At 44.3% G+C, this 17,944-nt stretch overlaps 1 protein-coding gene across 1 annotated transcript in view; it reads right to left on the bottom strand.

Moving 5' to 3' along the window:
* The window catches only part of ube2j1 (ubiquitin-conjugating enzyme E2, J1), a 39,180-nt gene extending 33,773 nt beyond the window's left edge, over positions 1 to 5,407 (bottom strand). The window contains exon 1 of the mRNA XM_062043463.1: positions 5,037 to 5,407. Within this exon, the coding sequence (XP_061899447.1) occupies positions 5,037 to 5,067 (31 nt within the window). The 5' untranslated portion in view covers positions 5,068 to 5,407. The remainder of the gene's footprint in view (positions 1 to 5,036) is intronic.
* Between the last annotated feature and the right edge of the window lie 12,537 nt (positions 5,408 to 17,944).

Genomic DNA, 17,944 nt, shown 5'->3' with positions numbered 1-17,944 from the left:
TCATGGAAAGAAAAAAATGTAAAAAGAAAAAAAAATGTTTTAATTGTTATATGTATCCAGTGATTATACTATAAAGTTATTTTCCATTTAATTTCACCAGTTTTAGATTATTTTTATTCAAAATGGCTGAATTTTCACATTTGCCGTTCAAATACTGAGAAGAGACTTGCGGTGAGTCACCAGCCAGTTGAGGCACGTCACTGAGTTGAGCCTCACCATGGATTGCGCAATGACTCGGCTAACTGCTGGCCTGCTGTGCAGTGAGACCGTATTGCTATATGAATTATATTATACATTTCCATAGTTTAGTTAGCTGAGGTATATAATGTACAGTGTATTTTGTCAACAACTGTATGTGTGTAACATATTTCTTGTGCTGAGCAATCATAAAACGGCTGCGAAGACGCACTGGCTGAGGCTCGCAGTAATCCCGCCTCCTGGTGGTGTTGTGCCGGATAATGCACCCCCGCCGTAGAATGCACCCCCTGACGGGAGTGTTATATCAACTAAAGCCCACACTTAAACTTTCCACGTGCAAGATTGAATCTATTTAAAAAAGTTATTTAATAAGAAGCCAAAAAGTGCAAAAACAATAATGTTCGTGTTGGAGGAGTTGTGAATGACTGCTGGGCCACAACATTAAGTACACCTGCAGACTGCAGCACGGATGGGCATCAGCCGATCCGCCTCCACAGTCATTGCTTATGCAATGAAAGAGTTCGGCTGGTCGCTATAGAAGGCATACAACTTTGTCAAGGAAAAAAGGAGCATCACACGACCGAACGCAAGTTCCATGCGACAGCTGGCAGAGTACGAGGGCATCCTCGATGCGAGGTACACTGCATTTCTTGACGTGTGCGTGTAGTTGTCCAAACTCCTTCCTATTTGTCAGATTTGTATTTGATCTATACATTCAGCAAACAGAGGTGTTGGAGGAGTTGTGAATGACTAAAATATGAAATCCGTGCTGCAGTCGCTGCTGGGCCACAACATTAGGTACACCTGCAGACTGCAGCACGGATTTCATATTTCAGTCATTCACAACTCCTCCAACACGAACATTATTGTTTTTGCACTTTTTGGCTTCTTATTAAATAACTTTTTTAAATAGATTCAATCTTGCACGTGGAAAGTTTAAGTGTGGGCTTTAGTTGATATAACACTCCCGTCAGGGGGTGCATTCTACGGCGGGGGTGCATCATCCGGCACAACAGCGGCGCATGGACTTCATTTATAAGTAAAGGTAAGACCATAATAACGTTTTTTTTTAATTAAATGTGCTTTTTTGTGTGCTACAGTTTGTATGTGTAAAATTAAAGTACCAATGATTGTCACACACACACTAGGTGTAATGAAATTTGTCCTCTGCATTTGACCCATCCCCTTGTTCACCCCCTGGGAGGTGAGGGGAGCAGTGGGCAGCAGCGGCCCTGCGCCCGGGAATCATTTTTGGTGATTTAACCCCCAATTACAACTCTTGATGCTGAGTGCCAAGCAGGGAAGAATGCTGGTATGAGCTTTTAAACACAACCCGTTAACTGCTGCCAATCAAATGGGGAATAAGATACTCTTTAGGGTTCATATGTTTGTAAATCTGACTGTGATGAAGTCAGTGCCTCACCAGCCATGAACCTCACCGCACGTCACTGATACAGACACACATAGGTATTTGTACGTATATATACAGTACAGGCCAAAAGTTTGGACACACCTTCTCCTCATTCAATGCGTTTTCTTTATTTTCATGATTATTTACATTGTAGATAGTCACTGAAGGCATCAAAACTATAAATGTGGAGTTATGTACTTAACAAAAAAAGGTGAAATAACTGAAAACAGGTTTTATATTCTAGTTTCTTCAAAATAGCCACCCTTTGCTCTGATTATTGCTTTGCACACTCTTGGCATTCTCTCGATGAGCTTCAAGCACACACACCTGTGAAGTGAAAATCATTTCAGGTGACTACCTCTTGACGCTCATAGAGAGAATGCCAAGAGTATGCGAAAAAGTAATCAGAGCAAAGGGTGGCTATTTTGAAGAAACTAGAATATAAAACATGTTTTCAGTTATTTCACCTTTTTTGGTTAAGTACATAACTCCACATGTAATTATATTGAATGGAAAATGGGTTAAACTTGTATGGCGCTTTTCTACCTTCAAGGTAGTCAAAGCGCATTGACACTATTTCCACATTCACACACACATTCACACACTGATGGCGGGAGCTGCCATGCCTAACCACGACCCATCAGGAGCAAGGGTGAAGTGTCTTGCTCAAGCACACAACGGACGTGACGAGGCTGGTAGAAGGTGGGGATCGAACCTGGAACCCTCAGGTTGCTGGCACGGCCACTCTCCCAACCATGCCACGCTGTCCCTAGTCGTTCATAGATTTGATGTCTTCAGTGACAATCTACAATGTAAATAGTCATGAAAATTTTAAAAACGCATTTATTAAGGTGTGTCCAAACTTTTGGCCTGTACTGTATATAGATATATTACGTATCCTCATCTTTTTCTTGAGCACACAAATCACGTAGCTCGCCCAAAGACGACTTAAAACTCATATTCAGGTCACATTTCTGTTTAGACTGCAGTCACATTTGAAAGAATCGGATTCCAGTCGTATATGAACTACCTCGTGGTATGACCCAAATCTGATGCTAAAAGATCAGATTTGAAGCACTTTGGAGCGTTAAAACTGGCAAAAAATATTCAATCTGTGTCACTTGAGGGCGGAAAAAATCTGATTTTGTGTGCGTTGTAAAGGGCCATAGTTTAGTTGCCACAATATAGGCGAGGATTGCGGACATAGAAGTGGCTTTGCAATGTGGAGGGAAATTAGCCGCTAACGAGAATGCTACAGTACGTAGAGGACGTGTTTGTTTGCGTGTCACTGTAAAATAATGCGGGACACAGTTCGAATGTGGAATCAACATATAAAGACAGTATTAAAAGCTCTATCGTTGAACAAATTCATATCATTAATATCGTACGTCTATATAGCACAACCTTAATATGTACGAATACTTTCGGAGTACCTACATACATATATGTATGTGTATGTATGTATACAATGCATATACAGTACAGGCCAAAAGTTTGGACACACCTTCTCCTCATTCGATGTGTTTTCTTTATTTTCATGATTATTTACATTGTAGATTGTCACTGAAGGCATCAAAACTATGAATGAACACATGTAGAGTTACTATGTACTTAACAAAAAAAAGTTAAATAACTGAAAACATGTTTTATATTCTAGTTTCTTCAAAAAAGCCACCCTTTGCTCTGATTACTGCTTTGTACACTCTTGGCATTCTCTCGATGAACTTCAAGCACACCTGTGAATTGAAAACAATTTCAGGTGACTACCTGAAGCTCATCAAGAGAATGCCAAGAGTGTGCAAAGCAGTAATCAGAGCAAAGGGTGGCTATTTTGAAGAAACTAGAATATAAAACATGTTTTCTGTTATTTCACCTTTTTTTAGTTAGGAACATAACTGTGTTCATTCATAGTTTTAATGCCTTCAGTGACAATCTACAATGTAAAGTCATGAAAATAAAGAAAACGCATTAAATGAGGTGTGTCCAAACTTTTGGCCTGTACTGTAAATCATGATCATAAATTGATAAAAGTTGACTACATAGCTAAATTAAAGACGCTATAGGATACATGAAAAGTTCACCTTTTACAAACCAGCTTCCTTTTTTATTTTTTATTTACATTTATTCTAGGTGTATATTTACTATCTGCCTATGTTGAGAAGAAAGTGATGTACTAATTATTTTCCATTTGTGACTGTACCTTTAACTTATGTAGGACCTGGGGGGCGGGGTTGTGTGTGTATGGGGTGTGTGTTGGGTTGCTGTTCTTGGAAGTGGGTGGGAAAAAAAAAAAAAAGGAAAATGTGATTACTGTTCTATTGTATAGTGTAATACCTGTCAAATTCAATAAAAACATTTATTAATAATAATAAATTGATAAAAGTTAATTTTATTTTTGATTAAATGTTCCTAAATATTTGAAGTATTCATCATATTCTCTTAATGTCATATTGTGTAGAGCAACAATGTGCATTTGTGTTACACACATATCACTGTCGGACAGTGCTCCAGTATGCGCCAATTTAGAAGTTGCGTTAATTTGTATTCTGACGCATAGTCATAGAAAAAAAATAAAGACAACGCATTGAATGAGAAAGTGTGTCCAAACTTTTGGCCTGTACTGTACATATATAGACATCTCACAATGGTAGTATTGATCAGATATTACCGATACTATCCTTTCAGGGATATTAATTGAACTGACTTGCTGACCTCTCACTCAGTTGTTATATTAAGACAGAGATGAAGAGACACAAGGCAATATAAAGTTCTACATATACTTTTTGAGGGAAACAGGCTTTGGTTAGCATCTCGTTCTACATTCATTTCAGAAGGTGGCGGTAATGAGCATCAAAAGTTGCTTTTCAACTGACAAACAAGAAGAATAAAACGAGCAATAGCGGAAACTCAGCTATTTCCGTGACCAAAACATTTTAGAGGAGACAGAATTAAATTAATAAGATAAAATCAAAACAGGTTAGCATCTTGCTACACAGTGCATTTCAGAAGGTGACAGAAATGCACACCAAGCCTGCAATAAACTAAAGAAAATTGCACACAATCTTGCAAACTTTTTTTTTTAAACCAATCTTGCAACTTATCAATAAAGAAAGTGAAATAAGAAGCCACGACATACAGCAGAAGCTCAACCATTACCATTAACACAAACAACAAAACACATTTTGACCTCAGGCCCAATTGAATCATATCCGATGCTAAGACAACAATTGATGTCATTATTCGCATCTAGTGTGGACAATACAATGTAACACATATTTAAAATATATAACTATATAATTGCACTTTAAAGACATTTCTTTTGTCATCCATCGTCGACATGATGTTAAGGAGAACAACTATAATACTCCACTGGGTACAGTTCACTAGCACATTCGATGAAGGTGGAAAATAATGTTTGTCAACTTACCTGGACTCTTTAGGTTATATTTATTTTCCATTATAGACAACTTTAAGCGCTCGAAAGATAATGAGATAATACGGTAACCCTGTATAGTTGTAGCCGTGGTCTAATACGACGTAACGAGCGGTCCACTACGTTAGCTTAAGTTAGCTCTGTGGTTAATATAGTCGAGTCTTCAGTTATAAGCAGGCTAGCAGGACGTCTGCTCAACCTCTATCTGCGGACCTTTTGCTCGGACCTGGGAGATGATATGTCTGAATCCAGGTGTCAAAAAGTGATATCTTAAGAATTAGTTTCGATTTCGGCTAATTGTAGATATGTAAACAGGAAGTAACCGACTGAGGCTGATGACGTGTCAGCGGCCAGCGAATCCGCTCTCCGGAACAACTCTTTGAAGAGAATGCTCAGTTGCGCACTTCCTAGTTAGGGGAAGTAACAGTTTGGAGCAGGGAGTAAATAATGTATGAATTTGCTTCTGTATTTCATAACTAATTATATACATTGTTTAAAGTACAATTTAAAGAACAATTTTACAGTAAAAACTTTACATTTACTAAATTTGACAGTAAAATATAGTGTTTTTTCTACAACATTTTACGGTAAATGGAATAACAGTATAGATCTACCACTTTTATGTGTGTGAGGGGGAGGGGGGTGTTTAACAGAAAAAGCTGGCAGCTTAGTTGCCAGATTTTTTTTTGTTAAATTGACATTGGTTTTTACAACATTATATTGTTCATGTGTTGGCCCTGTGATGAGTGTAGAAATCAGTGACACACACGGCTGTCCACTTCAGTGGTGTAGACTTTACTGAACCAACTGCGCATGCCCCGAACATACATACACAACTACGGATGCCCATAAGGGACATCCACTACATCTCCCCATCTCCAATGTACAACAAGGAATGAACAATCATTGCAATGTATTTATAAATAAGCATCACCATTTATAATGAATCAGCCTAACACCCTATAAAGGCATTATGTATGAGAATTGCATAACAAATTCCTTACCATCCTCTTTTCTCCCTGAGAAAGAAAAAAAACAACAACAACAACAACACAAAACAACAACAGTGTTGCCAACTTAGTCAAACAGTAATTGCCTTTTTTTTTTTTTTTTTTTCATTACACAAGATGTGTTTCGTTATGTCCTGTCCTTTCACGAGACATAGTCTTTAAGCCACCCCGGTGGCTTTACCTGCCGTCTTGGAGCATCTCTTGCTTTCGGTGTCTGGGTTACCTGCTCTCCGATTGGTGTACCTGGTGTTGCTTCCCTCTCTGTTCTGTGTTCCTTTTGTGGGGTTGGTGGCTCTTGTGGGGCCAACTGTGGCTGGAGCTGTGGCTCAGGGAGAGCCTGAAGGTGAGCCCTGTTTCTCCTCACCTCCTCTGCTCCAGTGTCGACCACATAGGAGCGTGGCATGTCGGCCTTCCTGATCACTGTAGCTGTTTGTTTTGAGGGAGATATCCATACTGACTGTCCAGGCCTCAGCTCGGGCTTTTGTGTGGCCCGGTGTCTGCTGTCAAAGTTCTGAGCCTGTGTGCATTTCAGCTGATAGTCCTTTTTCTTGAAGGCCTTTGTTCTAGGCCGTTGTGGTTTGAGGTTGGATGGCGCTTGTGGCAGCGGCGAGCGGAGACGCCTTCCCATCAGGAGCTCGCTTGGTGACAGTCCATGGTGCAATGGTGTGACTCTATATGCTAACATTGCCCTGTATGGGTCCTCCTCATTCTTAAGTAACAACAATTTTACCGTCTTGACAGCCCTCTCCGCCTCTCCGTTACTCTGGCTGAAGTAAGGGCTACTAGTCACGTGCGAAAAGTCATAATCTCTGGCGAAGGCTGTGAACTCTGCTGATGAGAACTGTGGACCATTGTCACTTCGTAGCTCCTCTGGGACTCCGTGCCTGCAGAACATGGCTTTAAGTGTATTGATAATCCCCTTAGATGTGGTAATTGGGGTTTTCTCAATGTCAATGTATCTCGAATAATAGTCCACTGCTAACAGGTATGAGCTGCCTTTCAGGTAAAACATATCCACCCCCACCTTTTGCCAGGGGCGCTGGGGCAGTGCTGATGGGATCATGGGCTCAGGATGCTGTGATTGGCTTTTAATACATGTTACACACTGTGCCACCATTTTAGTGATTTGACTCGTTAAGCCCACCCACCACACTGACTGCTCTGCTCTTGCTTTGCATTTAGATATACCCATATGACCTTCATGCAGACGGGCCAGCATTTCTGCCTGCATAGTCTCAGGAATCACAATCCTCTGACCTTTCATTAAAAGTCCTCCTGCACAGTATAGTTCGCCCTGGTACGTCCAGTAGGGCTTTAGCTGCTCTGGCAGCTCTTCCTGTCTGGGCCACCCCCTTTTGCATAGCTCTCTAAGCCGTCTGCATATGGAGTCCTGCTCTTGTGCATCTCTAATCTGTTGTAGTTTTGCCTTAGATGCAGGTAGGCACTGTTGCACTGATTCCACAAACACCTTCACCTCCCCTTCTAGCTCCCTTTCATCTTCTGTGAGTGTGCGCACGATGGGTGCGCGTGATAACGCATCTGCCGTTATCAATGCTTTCCCTGGGACATGTACTATTTGATATGAGTACCTGAGGAGCCTGAGGCGAAAGCGCTGGATTCTCGGAGGTAGGTCATCCAGTGCCTTTGTTCCTAACAGAGCTAACAGTGGCTTGTGGTCTGTTTCTAGGGTGAACTGCAGGCCTATTAGGTATGAGCTGAGCCTTTCGCATGCCCATGTAACTGCAAGTGCCTCCTTTTCTACCTGTGCATATCTCTCTTCAGCATCAGAGAGACTGCGTGATATGTATGCTATTGGTCGCCACTCTTTGTTCTCTTGCATCTGAGTGAGAACTGCCCCGAGCCCAAAAGAAGAAGCGTCTGCGGACACTCTTGTTTTGGCACCTGGCCTGTACTGTGCCAGCACCCTGTCTGAGGCCAGCTCCCTTTTCACTTTTTCAAATGCGGCCTGTTGCACTTCTCCCCATACCCACTCACTCTCTTTTGCTAACAAGTCTCGTAACGGTTTGGTTATGTCTGTGAAAAAAGGCAAAAATTTACCCACGTATGTTGCCATGCCTAGAAACCTTCTCACATCTGCTACATTTTTCGGAGTAGACATATCTGTGATTGCTCTGACTTTTTCAGGGTCCGGTGCTATGCCCTCGCCACTGATTTTGTGTCCCACAAACACTAACTCTGGCTGTGCGAATGCACATTTTTCATTTAGGGTGAGCCCAGCATCCTGAAGTCTGGAGAGCACCGCTGTCAGCCTCTCATCATGCTGTTCCCGGTCCACCCCACACACCAATATGTCGTCAGCATGACAAACAACCCCTGTCAGTCCTTCTAAGAGCTGCGACATGCGGCGTTGAAAGTGTTCTGGCCCTGAGCTAATTCCAAATGGTAGGACATTGAAACAAAAGCGGCCACAGGGGGTTACAAATGTTGTAAGTTCTCTGCTTTCTTCTGCCAAGGGAATCTGCCAAAAACCAGACCGGGCATCCAGCTTGGTGAATACCTTTGCTCCGTCTAACTGTGCCAGTGACTGCTCTACTGATGGCAATATGTGCCTCTCCCTACATACTGCCTCATTAAGTCTGGTCAGATCCACACAGATTCTGATTTTCCCATTAGGTTTAACTACGGGCACCATGCCTGCACACCATGCTGTTGGCCTTTCTACCCTCGAAATGACCCCCATCTTTTCCATCCTCTCTAACTCCTCCTTTACTTTCTCTGTCAGAGGAATCGGCACCCTGCGTGGTGTCGTGAGTGCATAGGGCCTCGCATACTCCTTTAATCGAATGCTGTAGTCCCCATCGAGCCTACCTAGACCAGCAAACACTGTGGGAAACCTGTTTTTAAATGTTTCCCCTGGATCCTCTACTTCATCTACTCGCTCCACCAGCCGCAGGGCCTCTACAGCTGGAAGGCCTAGTAGGGGTCTGACCAATAAGTCCACCACGAACACGGGCTGGGTGACTGTTCCATTTTTACTCTTAAGCTGACATTTTACCTGCCCCGCAACTTGTAGTACAATGTTATTGGGGCCATATAGTCTCTTGGTTGTTTGCATCAAGGGGCCATCTCTGCTGTATTTATACAGATTGGTGGGGATCGCGGTGACCGCTGCACCTGTGTCGATTTTGAAGGAGATTACCTCTCCATTAAGTTCAATGTCTGTGTGCCAGCCTGAGTTTTGCCCTCTTAGCTCACCCATAAAGAGGGAATCCTGTTGCAGTTCGTCCTGTACTTCATGCACAGGCTGCATGGAACGACACACAGCGGCAAAATGTCCTCGTTTGCGGCACTTCCTGCATTCCGCATTGTTAGCTGGGCACTCCTTCCAGTTATGGGGGCCCCTTCCACATTTCTGACATCTCTCTGAACTACTTACAGTCTCTGTTTGTCTTGATCTCGCCTGGCCGTGTTGTTTGTGTCCCTGCATTTCCTGTCTTCTAAATGGACGTGAGATAGCATCAACCTCTCTCCTCTCCTCTGCCTGTGGAGACTCACCCCGCATCACAGCCTGTTGCTGTTTAACCACCTCTGACTGTTTAACCTGGCTTATAGCTTTTTGTAAAGTTAAATCAGCATCAATTTGTAACTTTTCTGACAGAGCGATATTCCTTATCCCTACTACTATGCGGTCACGTATTAACTCCTCCCGAAGCACTCCAAAGTTACAGTGTTCAGCCAGTTTATGTATTGCTGTTATAAAGCTATCTGCCGACTCACCAGGCTCCTGTTTCCGTACATTAAACTGCGCGCGCTCGAATATGACATTGTGTCTCCCAACAAAATAATCACTGAAAGTTTTTATCACCGCAGCATAGTTCTGTTTTTGATCCGATGTCAATGGAGAAGCATCCAAAATGTCCTCCGCATCCTCTCCCATGAAGTACATCAGCGTGTTGACCTGGAAAGCGTCCCCTTTCTTTTCCAGTCCTGACGTCACTCGATACCTCTCGAATCTTTTGCTCCATCTCGGCCATTTCTTCCCGTCTCCGCAGTCGAACTTTTCTGGCGGGCTAACTTGAAAATTGTCTCCATGGGCGGGAAGCGCCGGTGCATTGCCTTCACTCATTGTGATAGCTAACTTGGGAACGAACTAATTAACTCGTACTATTAAAACAAAAACACTACCTTTCGCCGTCGGCATAAGTCTTTATATGTCCTCTCTGACACATTTAATACCTTGGCGCGGTTGTTTAGACACTTCTGACACCATGTAGAAATCAGTGACACACACGGCTGTCCACTTCAGTGGTGTAGACTTTACTGAACCAACTGCGCATGCCCCGAACATACATACACAACTACGGATGCCCATAAGGGACATCCACTACAATGAGGTGGTGACTTGTCCAGGGTGTACGTACCCCGCCTTCTGCCCGATTGTAGCTGAGATAGGCCCCAGCGCCCCCCGCGACCCCGAAGGGAATAATAGTTTTATTTATATTCAAAGATAATTTATTTGTGTCCATCCATTTTTTTTTACTATGTTTAGTTCTGTGTTTACTGTATTTATGAGCTCATTATAGTCATCACTACTGTAGAATATATTTGTGTCATCTGCAAATAGTATAAATGTCAGTACTTTGGATGTATTAAACATATCATTAATATATACATTAAACAGTTTTGGCCCCAACACGGACCCTTGGGGGACACCACAAGCAATGCCAAGAGTATCAGATAAAAATTGACCATATTTAACAAACTGTACCCTCCCTGTTAAATACCTTTTTAACCAGTCACCAGCCAGCCCCCTAATTCCATATCTTCCCATTTTATCTAGTAGAATTGAATGATTAATGGTATCAAAGGCTTTCTTTAGATCAATAAAAATACCAACAGCATATCTTTTATGCTCCAGTGCATTAGTAATTTCCTCAATAGCTTCAGTTATCGCCATTGAGGTTGTTCGTTTGGACCTAAAGCCATACTGACCGTTATTGATTATATGATGCTTCTCAAGAAAAGATTCAAGTCGAGAGTTAAATAGTTTCTCTAAGATTTTTGAGAACTGAGGCAAAAGAGAGCTTGGTCTGTAATTGGTGAAAGCGTGTTTGCTGTCACTTTTGAAGAGCGGAGTTACCTTAGCGATTTTCATTTTACTTGGAAAGCAGCCAGTCTGGAATGATAGGTTACATATATAAGTTAAGGGTTTTACAATATTCAGTATAACTTTTTGAACCAATATCATGTTGATATCATGGCAGTCAGTGGAGCACTTACTTTTACACTTCCGCACAATGTTTGTCACTTCCTGCTCATTGGTAGCTGAGAGGAAGAATGACGGAGAATTCCGTTCAATAGTTGATTTTGTAACTCCATTGTCTGGGATATCAACAGACAATTTAGGACATTTACAAAAAAACTATTGAACTTATTCACTACATTACTCATATTATAATCTTCACCGTTTTCATCAATAAAGTAGTCAGGATATGTCAACTTTGAATATCCTTGTTTGATTAGACTATTCAAAACATCCCAAGTTCCTTTTATATTGTTTTTGTTTTCATTTAGTTTTTTTTTGATAGAATAACCGTTTGCTTGTTCTTATAATATCAGTTAATTTATTTTTGTACTTCTTGTATCGTTGTTCGACTTCTTTTGTTTTTATTTTGATGAAAAGTTTGTAGAGATTGTTTTTCTTTTTACAGGCATTAATTATCCTGGGTACTCCGCCTTCCTCCCACTTCCAAAGACATGCACCTGGAGATAGGTTGATTGACAACACTAAATTGGCCCTAGTGTGTGAATGTCAGTGTGAATGTTGTCTGTCTATCTGTGTTGGCTCTGTGATGAGGTGGCGACTTGTCCAGGGTGTACCCCGCCTTCCGCCCAATTGTAGCTGAGATAGGCTCCAGCACCCCCCACGACCCGAAGGGAATAAGCGGTAGAAAATGGATGGATGGATGGTGATCCAAGGGCTATTTTTATTTTTTCCTTTTATAAAATATTCTTTCACGGGGCAATGTTTATTATGCAGTGAAGTACAGATGTCTAAAAAATTACAATAAGCACTGTCCACATTTGGTTCTCTGTATACTGAAGTGCAATCCTGAACTGCTAAACTATTGTTTAGGGCAGTGGTCCCCAACCTTTTTGTAGCTGCGGACCGGTCAACGCTTGAGGGGGGGGGGTATTTTTTATTTTTATTTTTTTCATAAAGAGATACAATCATGTGTGCTTACGGACTGTATCCCTGCAAACTGTATTGATCTATATTGATATATAATGTATATATTGTGTTTTTTATGTTGATTTAATATTTCTTGTGCGGCCCGGTACCAATTGGTGGTTGGGGACCACTGGTTTAGGGCACAGATTGTTTCCTAGGTTGTTATTCGTTTAGAGATTTTTGCCATAGTGTCTTTGGTTTTCTTGAGATGACAGTCATATAAAGTAAAGACAGGTAAATGGTCAGTGATATCACATATAAATAGGCCACTGGTGACTTGATTTCCCATAATGTTAGTAAATATGTTGTCAATTATTGTGGCACTCTGTGTTGTTATTCTGCTTGGTTTGGTTATGGTTGGATATAGAGACAAGCTGTACATTGTGTCAATGAAGTCATCAACATGTTTTTGCTTGGTTGAGTTTAACAAATCAATATTAAAATCACCACAGATAAATGTTTTTTTGGTTCACAGAAGAAAATAGTTTACCCATCCACTCATGGAAAGTTTCTATGCTTGAACCAGGTGCCCGATATACACAACTCATGAAGATATTTGTCTTTTTGTCATTTAGGATTTCCACTGTTAAATATTCAAACAATCCATCGACTGCTATGGTCATGTTTGTTAAAACTTTAAATGTAACAGATTTATGACCAGGCATCCGCCCAGCCTACACAACCCGCTACTACCGGCAACATACGGCTGTCCCGACCCGAACGTTTTTCCGGAGAAAGGGAAGACGTAAGACAATTTTTGACGCAATGTGAGCTACATTTTGAGCTAAACGCATCCGCTTTCACCTCAGAGAGGGCAAAGGTAGGGTTCGTTATCTCTCACCTGTCTGGCCGTACGGGCACCTGGGCGACTGCTGAATGGAACCGTCAGACCGCCTCTAGCTCCACATATGCAAACTTTTCCAAATCCCTGAGGCAGATCTTCCAGCAAAGACTCCCAGGTAGAGAGGCAGCGAGGGCCCTTTTCAGGCTGCAACAAGGCTCACGATGGGTCGTGGATTACCTGATCGAGTTCCGCACCATGGCCGCCGACTGTGACTGGGGTCCCTCGGCGCTGTTGGACGCTTTCTTCCTGGGGCTCGCAGACGAGATTCGTGACATGATGATCCCGCTGTCACTTCCGACTAATTTGGACAATCTCATCGAACTGGCGGTGCAGATTGACTTCCGCCTATTGGAGAGGGATCGACGTGGAGACAAGCCCCACCTAGCAGCCAATCAGCGCCTACAAGACCTGCTATCTGCAAGACGGAGCCACTCGTTCCCGAAGACACCTCTCCTACGTGGCAGATAGACGAGCCGATGCAACTGGGAGGTCGCCGACTCACCACTGCCGAGAGGGAGCGCCGCCTTCGCCTCCAACTCTGCCTATATTGCGGGGCCGCTGATCATCTCATCTCCCGCTACAAGGTACTGCCACGTCCTGCCGCACAGTACGCATGCGCCCTCACTCGCCAGAGGACACGTCCACCAGAGGTTGCCGTTCTCTTTCGTTGGCCGCAAGCAGAATGCAGCTAAAATGTACTCTTTCCTGGCCTAACCAACAAATAGACATTTGCGCTCTCGTTGACTCCGGAGCAGATGATAACTTTTTGGATTTTGAGTTCATGAGACTTCATAAGATTCCAGTTGTAAAATTGTATGTACCCAAAAGGGTATATTCTCTAGACGGGCGCCTGTTAGCCAGCATTACCCACCAGACCCATCCGCTCAACCTGTGCTTGTCTGGTAATCATTGTGAGACAATAACTTTTGTTATTGTGCCATCTTGGTCCACGCCCGTCATTCTGGGGTTAACCTGGTTACATAAGCATAACCCGCACATTGATTGGCCTCGTTCGGCCATTATTAATTGGAGTGTGACCTGCCACACACATTGTCTTCGTTCTGCCGCAGGTTCTCACACACCACCACCTACCTCCCTAATAGAGGACATAGACTTGACAAACGTGCCCACTAACTACCATGACTTAAGAGCGGTGTTTAGCAAGGATTGTGCACTATCTCTTCCCCCCCACCGACCCTACGATTGTGGCATCGATTTGCTAGCCGGAGCGGCTTTACCATCGACCCGTATGTACAAAGTGTCAAACACCAAACTCAAAGCACTAGAAGAATATATAAACACATCAATAGCTGCGGGTCTCATTCGCCCTTCGACGTCTCCTGTAGCCGCTGGATTTTTTTTTTTGAAAAGAAGGACAAGTCCCTACGGCCTTGCATAGACTACCGCGCTCTTAACAAGATTACTATCAAGAATAAGTATCCACTTCCACTCCTTGATTCTGCATTTATGCCCTTACAGTCAGCAACATTTTTTACTAAACTCGATCTACGCAACGCTTACCATCTAGTTCGCATCCGAGAGGGGGACAAATGGAAGACCGCATTCAACACCTCTCTCGGACCTTTTGAGTGTTTAGTCATGCCTTTTGGACTTACTAATGCACCTGGCATGTTTCAGGGTTTCATTAATGACATTTTTCGGGACATGACAGGTCGGTTTCTTTTCGTTTACCTGGACGATATATTAATTTATTCTTCGACATTTGACGAACATGTGCAGCAGGTTCGGTTAGTCCTTCAACGATTGCTCGAAAATAAACTGTTCGTCAAGGCGGAAAAATGCGAGTTTCATTCATCCTATTCCCTTCTTAGGTTTTATCGTAGAGGAGGGTAGACTCAGACCTGACCCAGCTAAGGTAAAAGCAGTGGTAGACTGGCCCACTCCGGTTTCCCAGAAGCAACTTCAGAGATTCTTGGGCTTCTCTAATTTTTATCGGCGATTTATTCGTAATTTTAGTCGTGTCGCTGAGCCACTTACGAGGCTAACCTCTACTAAGGTTCCGTCTGAAAGGACACCCGAAGCCAATTCCTCGTTCTTGAGGTTGAAGAAATTGTTTACTTCAGCTCCTGTTCTTTGTTACCCTGACCGTTCTCTCCAATTTTTTGTTGAGGTGGACACTTCTGATTCAGGCGTAGGGGCCGTACTCTCCCAGCAATCTACCACCGACCAGAAGTTTCACCCCTGCGCTTTCTTCTCTCGTCGCCTATCCCCTGCGGAAATAAATTACGACATTGGCAACAGGGAGCTTCTGGCGGTCATCTTGGCCCTTCAGGAGTGGAGACATTGGCTGGAAGGGGCGGAGCTACCATTCATCATCTACAAGGACTACAAGAACTTGTCCTACTTAAGGACCGCACAGAGACTGAACCCCCGCCAGGCCAGGTGGGCACTGTTTCTAACCCGTTTTAATTTTATCATCACCTTCCGACCTGGTTCTCAGAATGGGAAGCCTGATGCCCTGTCCCGTCTCTACTCACCGTCTTTTGAGAATTCATCACCTGAACCAATTGTTCCCCATACCCACATCATTGGGGAACTCCAGTGGGATATCGAGCGGCAAGTCTTGGAGGCCCTGAAATCAGACACATCTCCTCGGGGTTGTCCACCAGGTCGGTTGTTTGTGATTCCTCGGCTCCCTTCCAGCGTTCTGGATTGGGCACATGGGTCGAAGATCGCTTGCCATCCGGGTATTCGTCGCACCTGTTTTGTCCTCTCCCAGCGTTTTTGGTGGCCATCCATTCTGGCAGATACAAAGGCTTTTGTGGCAGCATGTCGGATCTGCGCCCGGAACAAGGCATCCCACCAGGCTCCAGCAGGACTGTTACACCCATTACCCATCCCCTCCCGCCCTTGGTCACACATAGCTGTGGACTTTGTCACGGGGCTGCCCCCCTCCGAGGGAAAAGACACTGTCTTGACCATTGTGGATCGGTTCTTGAAGATGGCCCACTTCGTGGCCCTCCCCAAGCTGCCTTCTGCTCTTGAAACAGCCCAACTATTAGTGCTCCACGCTTTCCGGCTGCACGACATCCCCACTGATGTGGTATCCGACAGAGGCCCACAGTTCTCCTCGGCCGTCTGGAGGGCATTCTGCTAGTCTCTGGGGGCCTCCCCTAGCCTATCCTCCGGCTACCACCCACAGAGCAATGGACAGACAGAGCGGACCAACCAAGACCTGGAGGCGGCCATCCGGTGCACCTGTCATCAGCAACCCTCAACCTGGTCTGAGAATCTCCCATGGTTTGAATACGCCCACAATTCCCTCATTAGCTCCGCCACCGGCCTGTCTCCATATCACGTCGCCTATGGTTTCCAGCCTCCAGTGTTTCCATCTAACCAACCCAATGCCGACGTACCATCCGTAACTGCACACCTGCGTCAGGCTCACCAGGCTTGGTGCGACACCAGGGCGGTGTTAAAGAGAACATCGGCCAGGAACCAACTTTTAGCCAACCGCCATCGCACACCAGCCCCACACTACCAGTTGGGACAGAAGGTTTGGTTATCGTCCCGGGACCTACCACTAGCCACTGACTCAAGGAAACTGGCTTCCAGATTCATTGGACCATTTCCTATTGTGAAGATTATCAACCGCGTTGCAGTCAAGCTCCGTCTTCCTGAATCTCTCAAGTGCCATCCTGTGTTTCACGTGTCCCGCATCAAGCCTGTCGCATCCAGCCCGCTCAGTCCTCCTGAGGTACCGCCTCCTCCACCCAGGTTGGTTGAGGGTCATCCGGCGTTTACAGTCAACACCATCCTGGATGTGAGAAGAAGGGGCAGGGGTTTCCAATACCTGGTAGACTGGGAGGGGTACGGCCCGGAGGAGTGGTCATGGATTTTCTAGATCGCTTATAATTGACCAAAACTTGATCAAAGAATTTTACATTCCATTCCCAGACAAGCCAGCTAGGTAGTCCGCCAGGAGGCGTCCGGGGGGGTGGGGGGGGGTGGGGGTGGGGGGGGGGGTGGGGTGGGAGGGGTACTGTGGTAATCTGAAATTCATTGCTCAATTCTGTTTTGTCTGTACACCTGTTCACTCTCTCTCTCTCGTCCACAGTGTGGGGTGCAGTTGGCGCAGGCAGCAGCACACACCTTAGGACAATTACGTGGCAGCCTATTTAACCTGGCTGCTGACAACATGTGAGCGTGGTTGGGGGCGTGGTTATTTACAGCTAGAATTCACCAACTCGAGTATTTCATATATATTTCATATATATATATATACCCACACAGCAAAAACACTCCGCGGCGGATCCCCCGCGCAGGTATCGCGCTTTCCGGAACGGAACCGCGAAACGGACCCGCATCGGCGTCCATTTGCACTCAGAAACGTATCCGCCACGGCGGCGGGTAGCTGATCCGCCGTGGCGGCGCGTTGCATCCGCATCGCGCCCATGATCAAAGCCTTATTTCCGCGGCGGATGCGCCGTGACGGCGCGCTGCATCCGCTCCGTACCCATGATCAAAGCCTTATTTCCGCGGCGGGTGCGCCGTGACGGCGCGCTGCATCCGCTCCGCACCCAAGATCAAAGCCTAACCTCCCGCCGCGGACCAGCAACGGACTCATAAAACCCTGGCTCATCTGGCCGTTTTGGACCCCTTCATCTTATTTTCAAAATCCCTTCTGTTCTTGCTGTAGGATAAAAGAGGAAACTAAAAAATTCACTAAGCCCTACTACACCAATATAGGCTTAAATATGCATTGCCTTGTATTTTTAAACTAACAATATTGTCAATAGGCAGAAACAGAAAATGGTCAATTCACTCTATAAAGTAAATATATATAATATATATTTAAAAAGTAAATATACATATTTAATCTATTAGGCTACAA

This window comes from Entelurus aequoreus, linkage group LG04 (genome assembly GCF_033978785.1).
Source record: "Entelurus aequoreus isolate RoL-2023_Sb linkage group LG04, RoL_Eaeq_v1.1, whole genome shotgun sequence".
NCBI lineage: Eukaryota > Metazoa > Chordata > Actinopteri > Syngnathiformes > Syngnathidae > Entelurus > Entelurus aequoreus.
The sequence above is the reverse complement of the archived record's forward strand: the minus strand, read 5'-3'. Positions and strand labels throughout refer to the sequence as shown.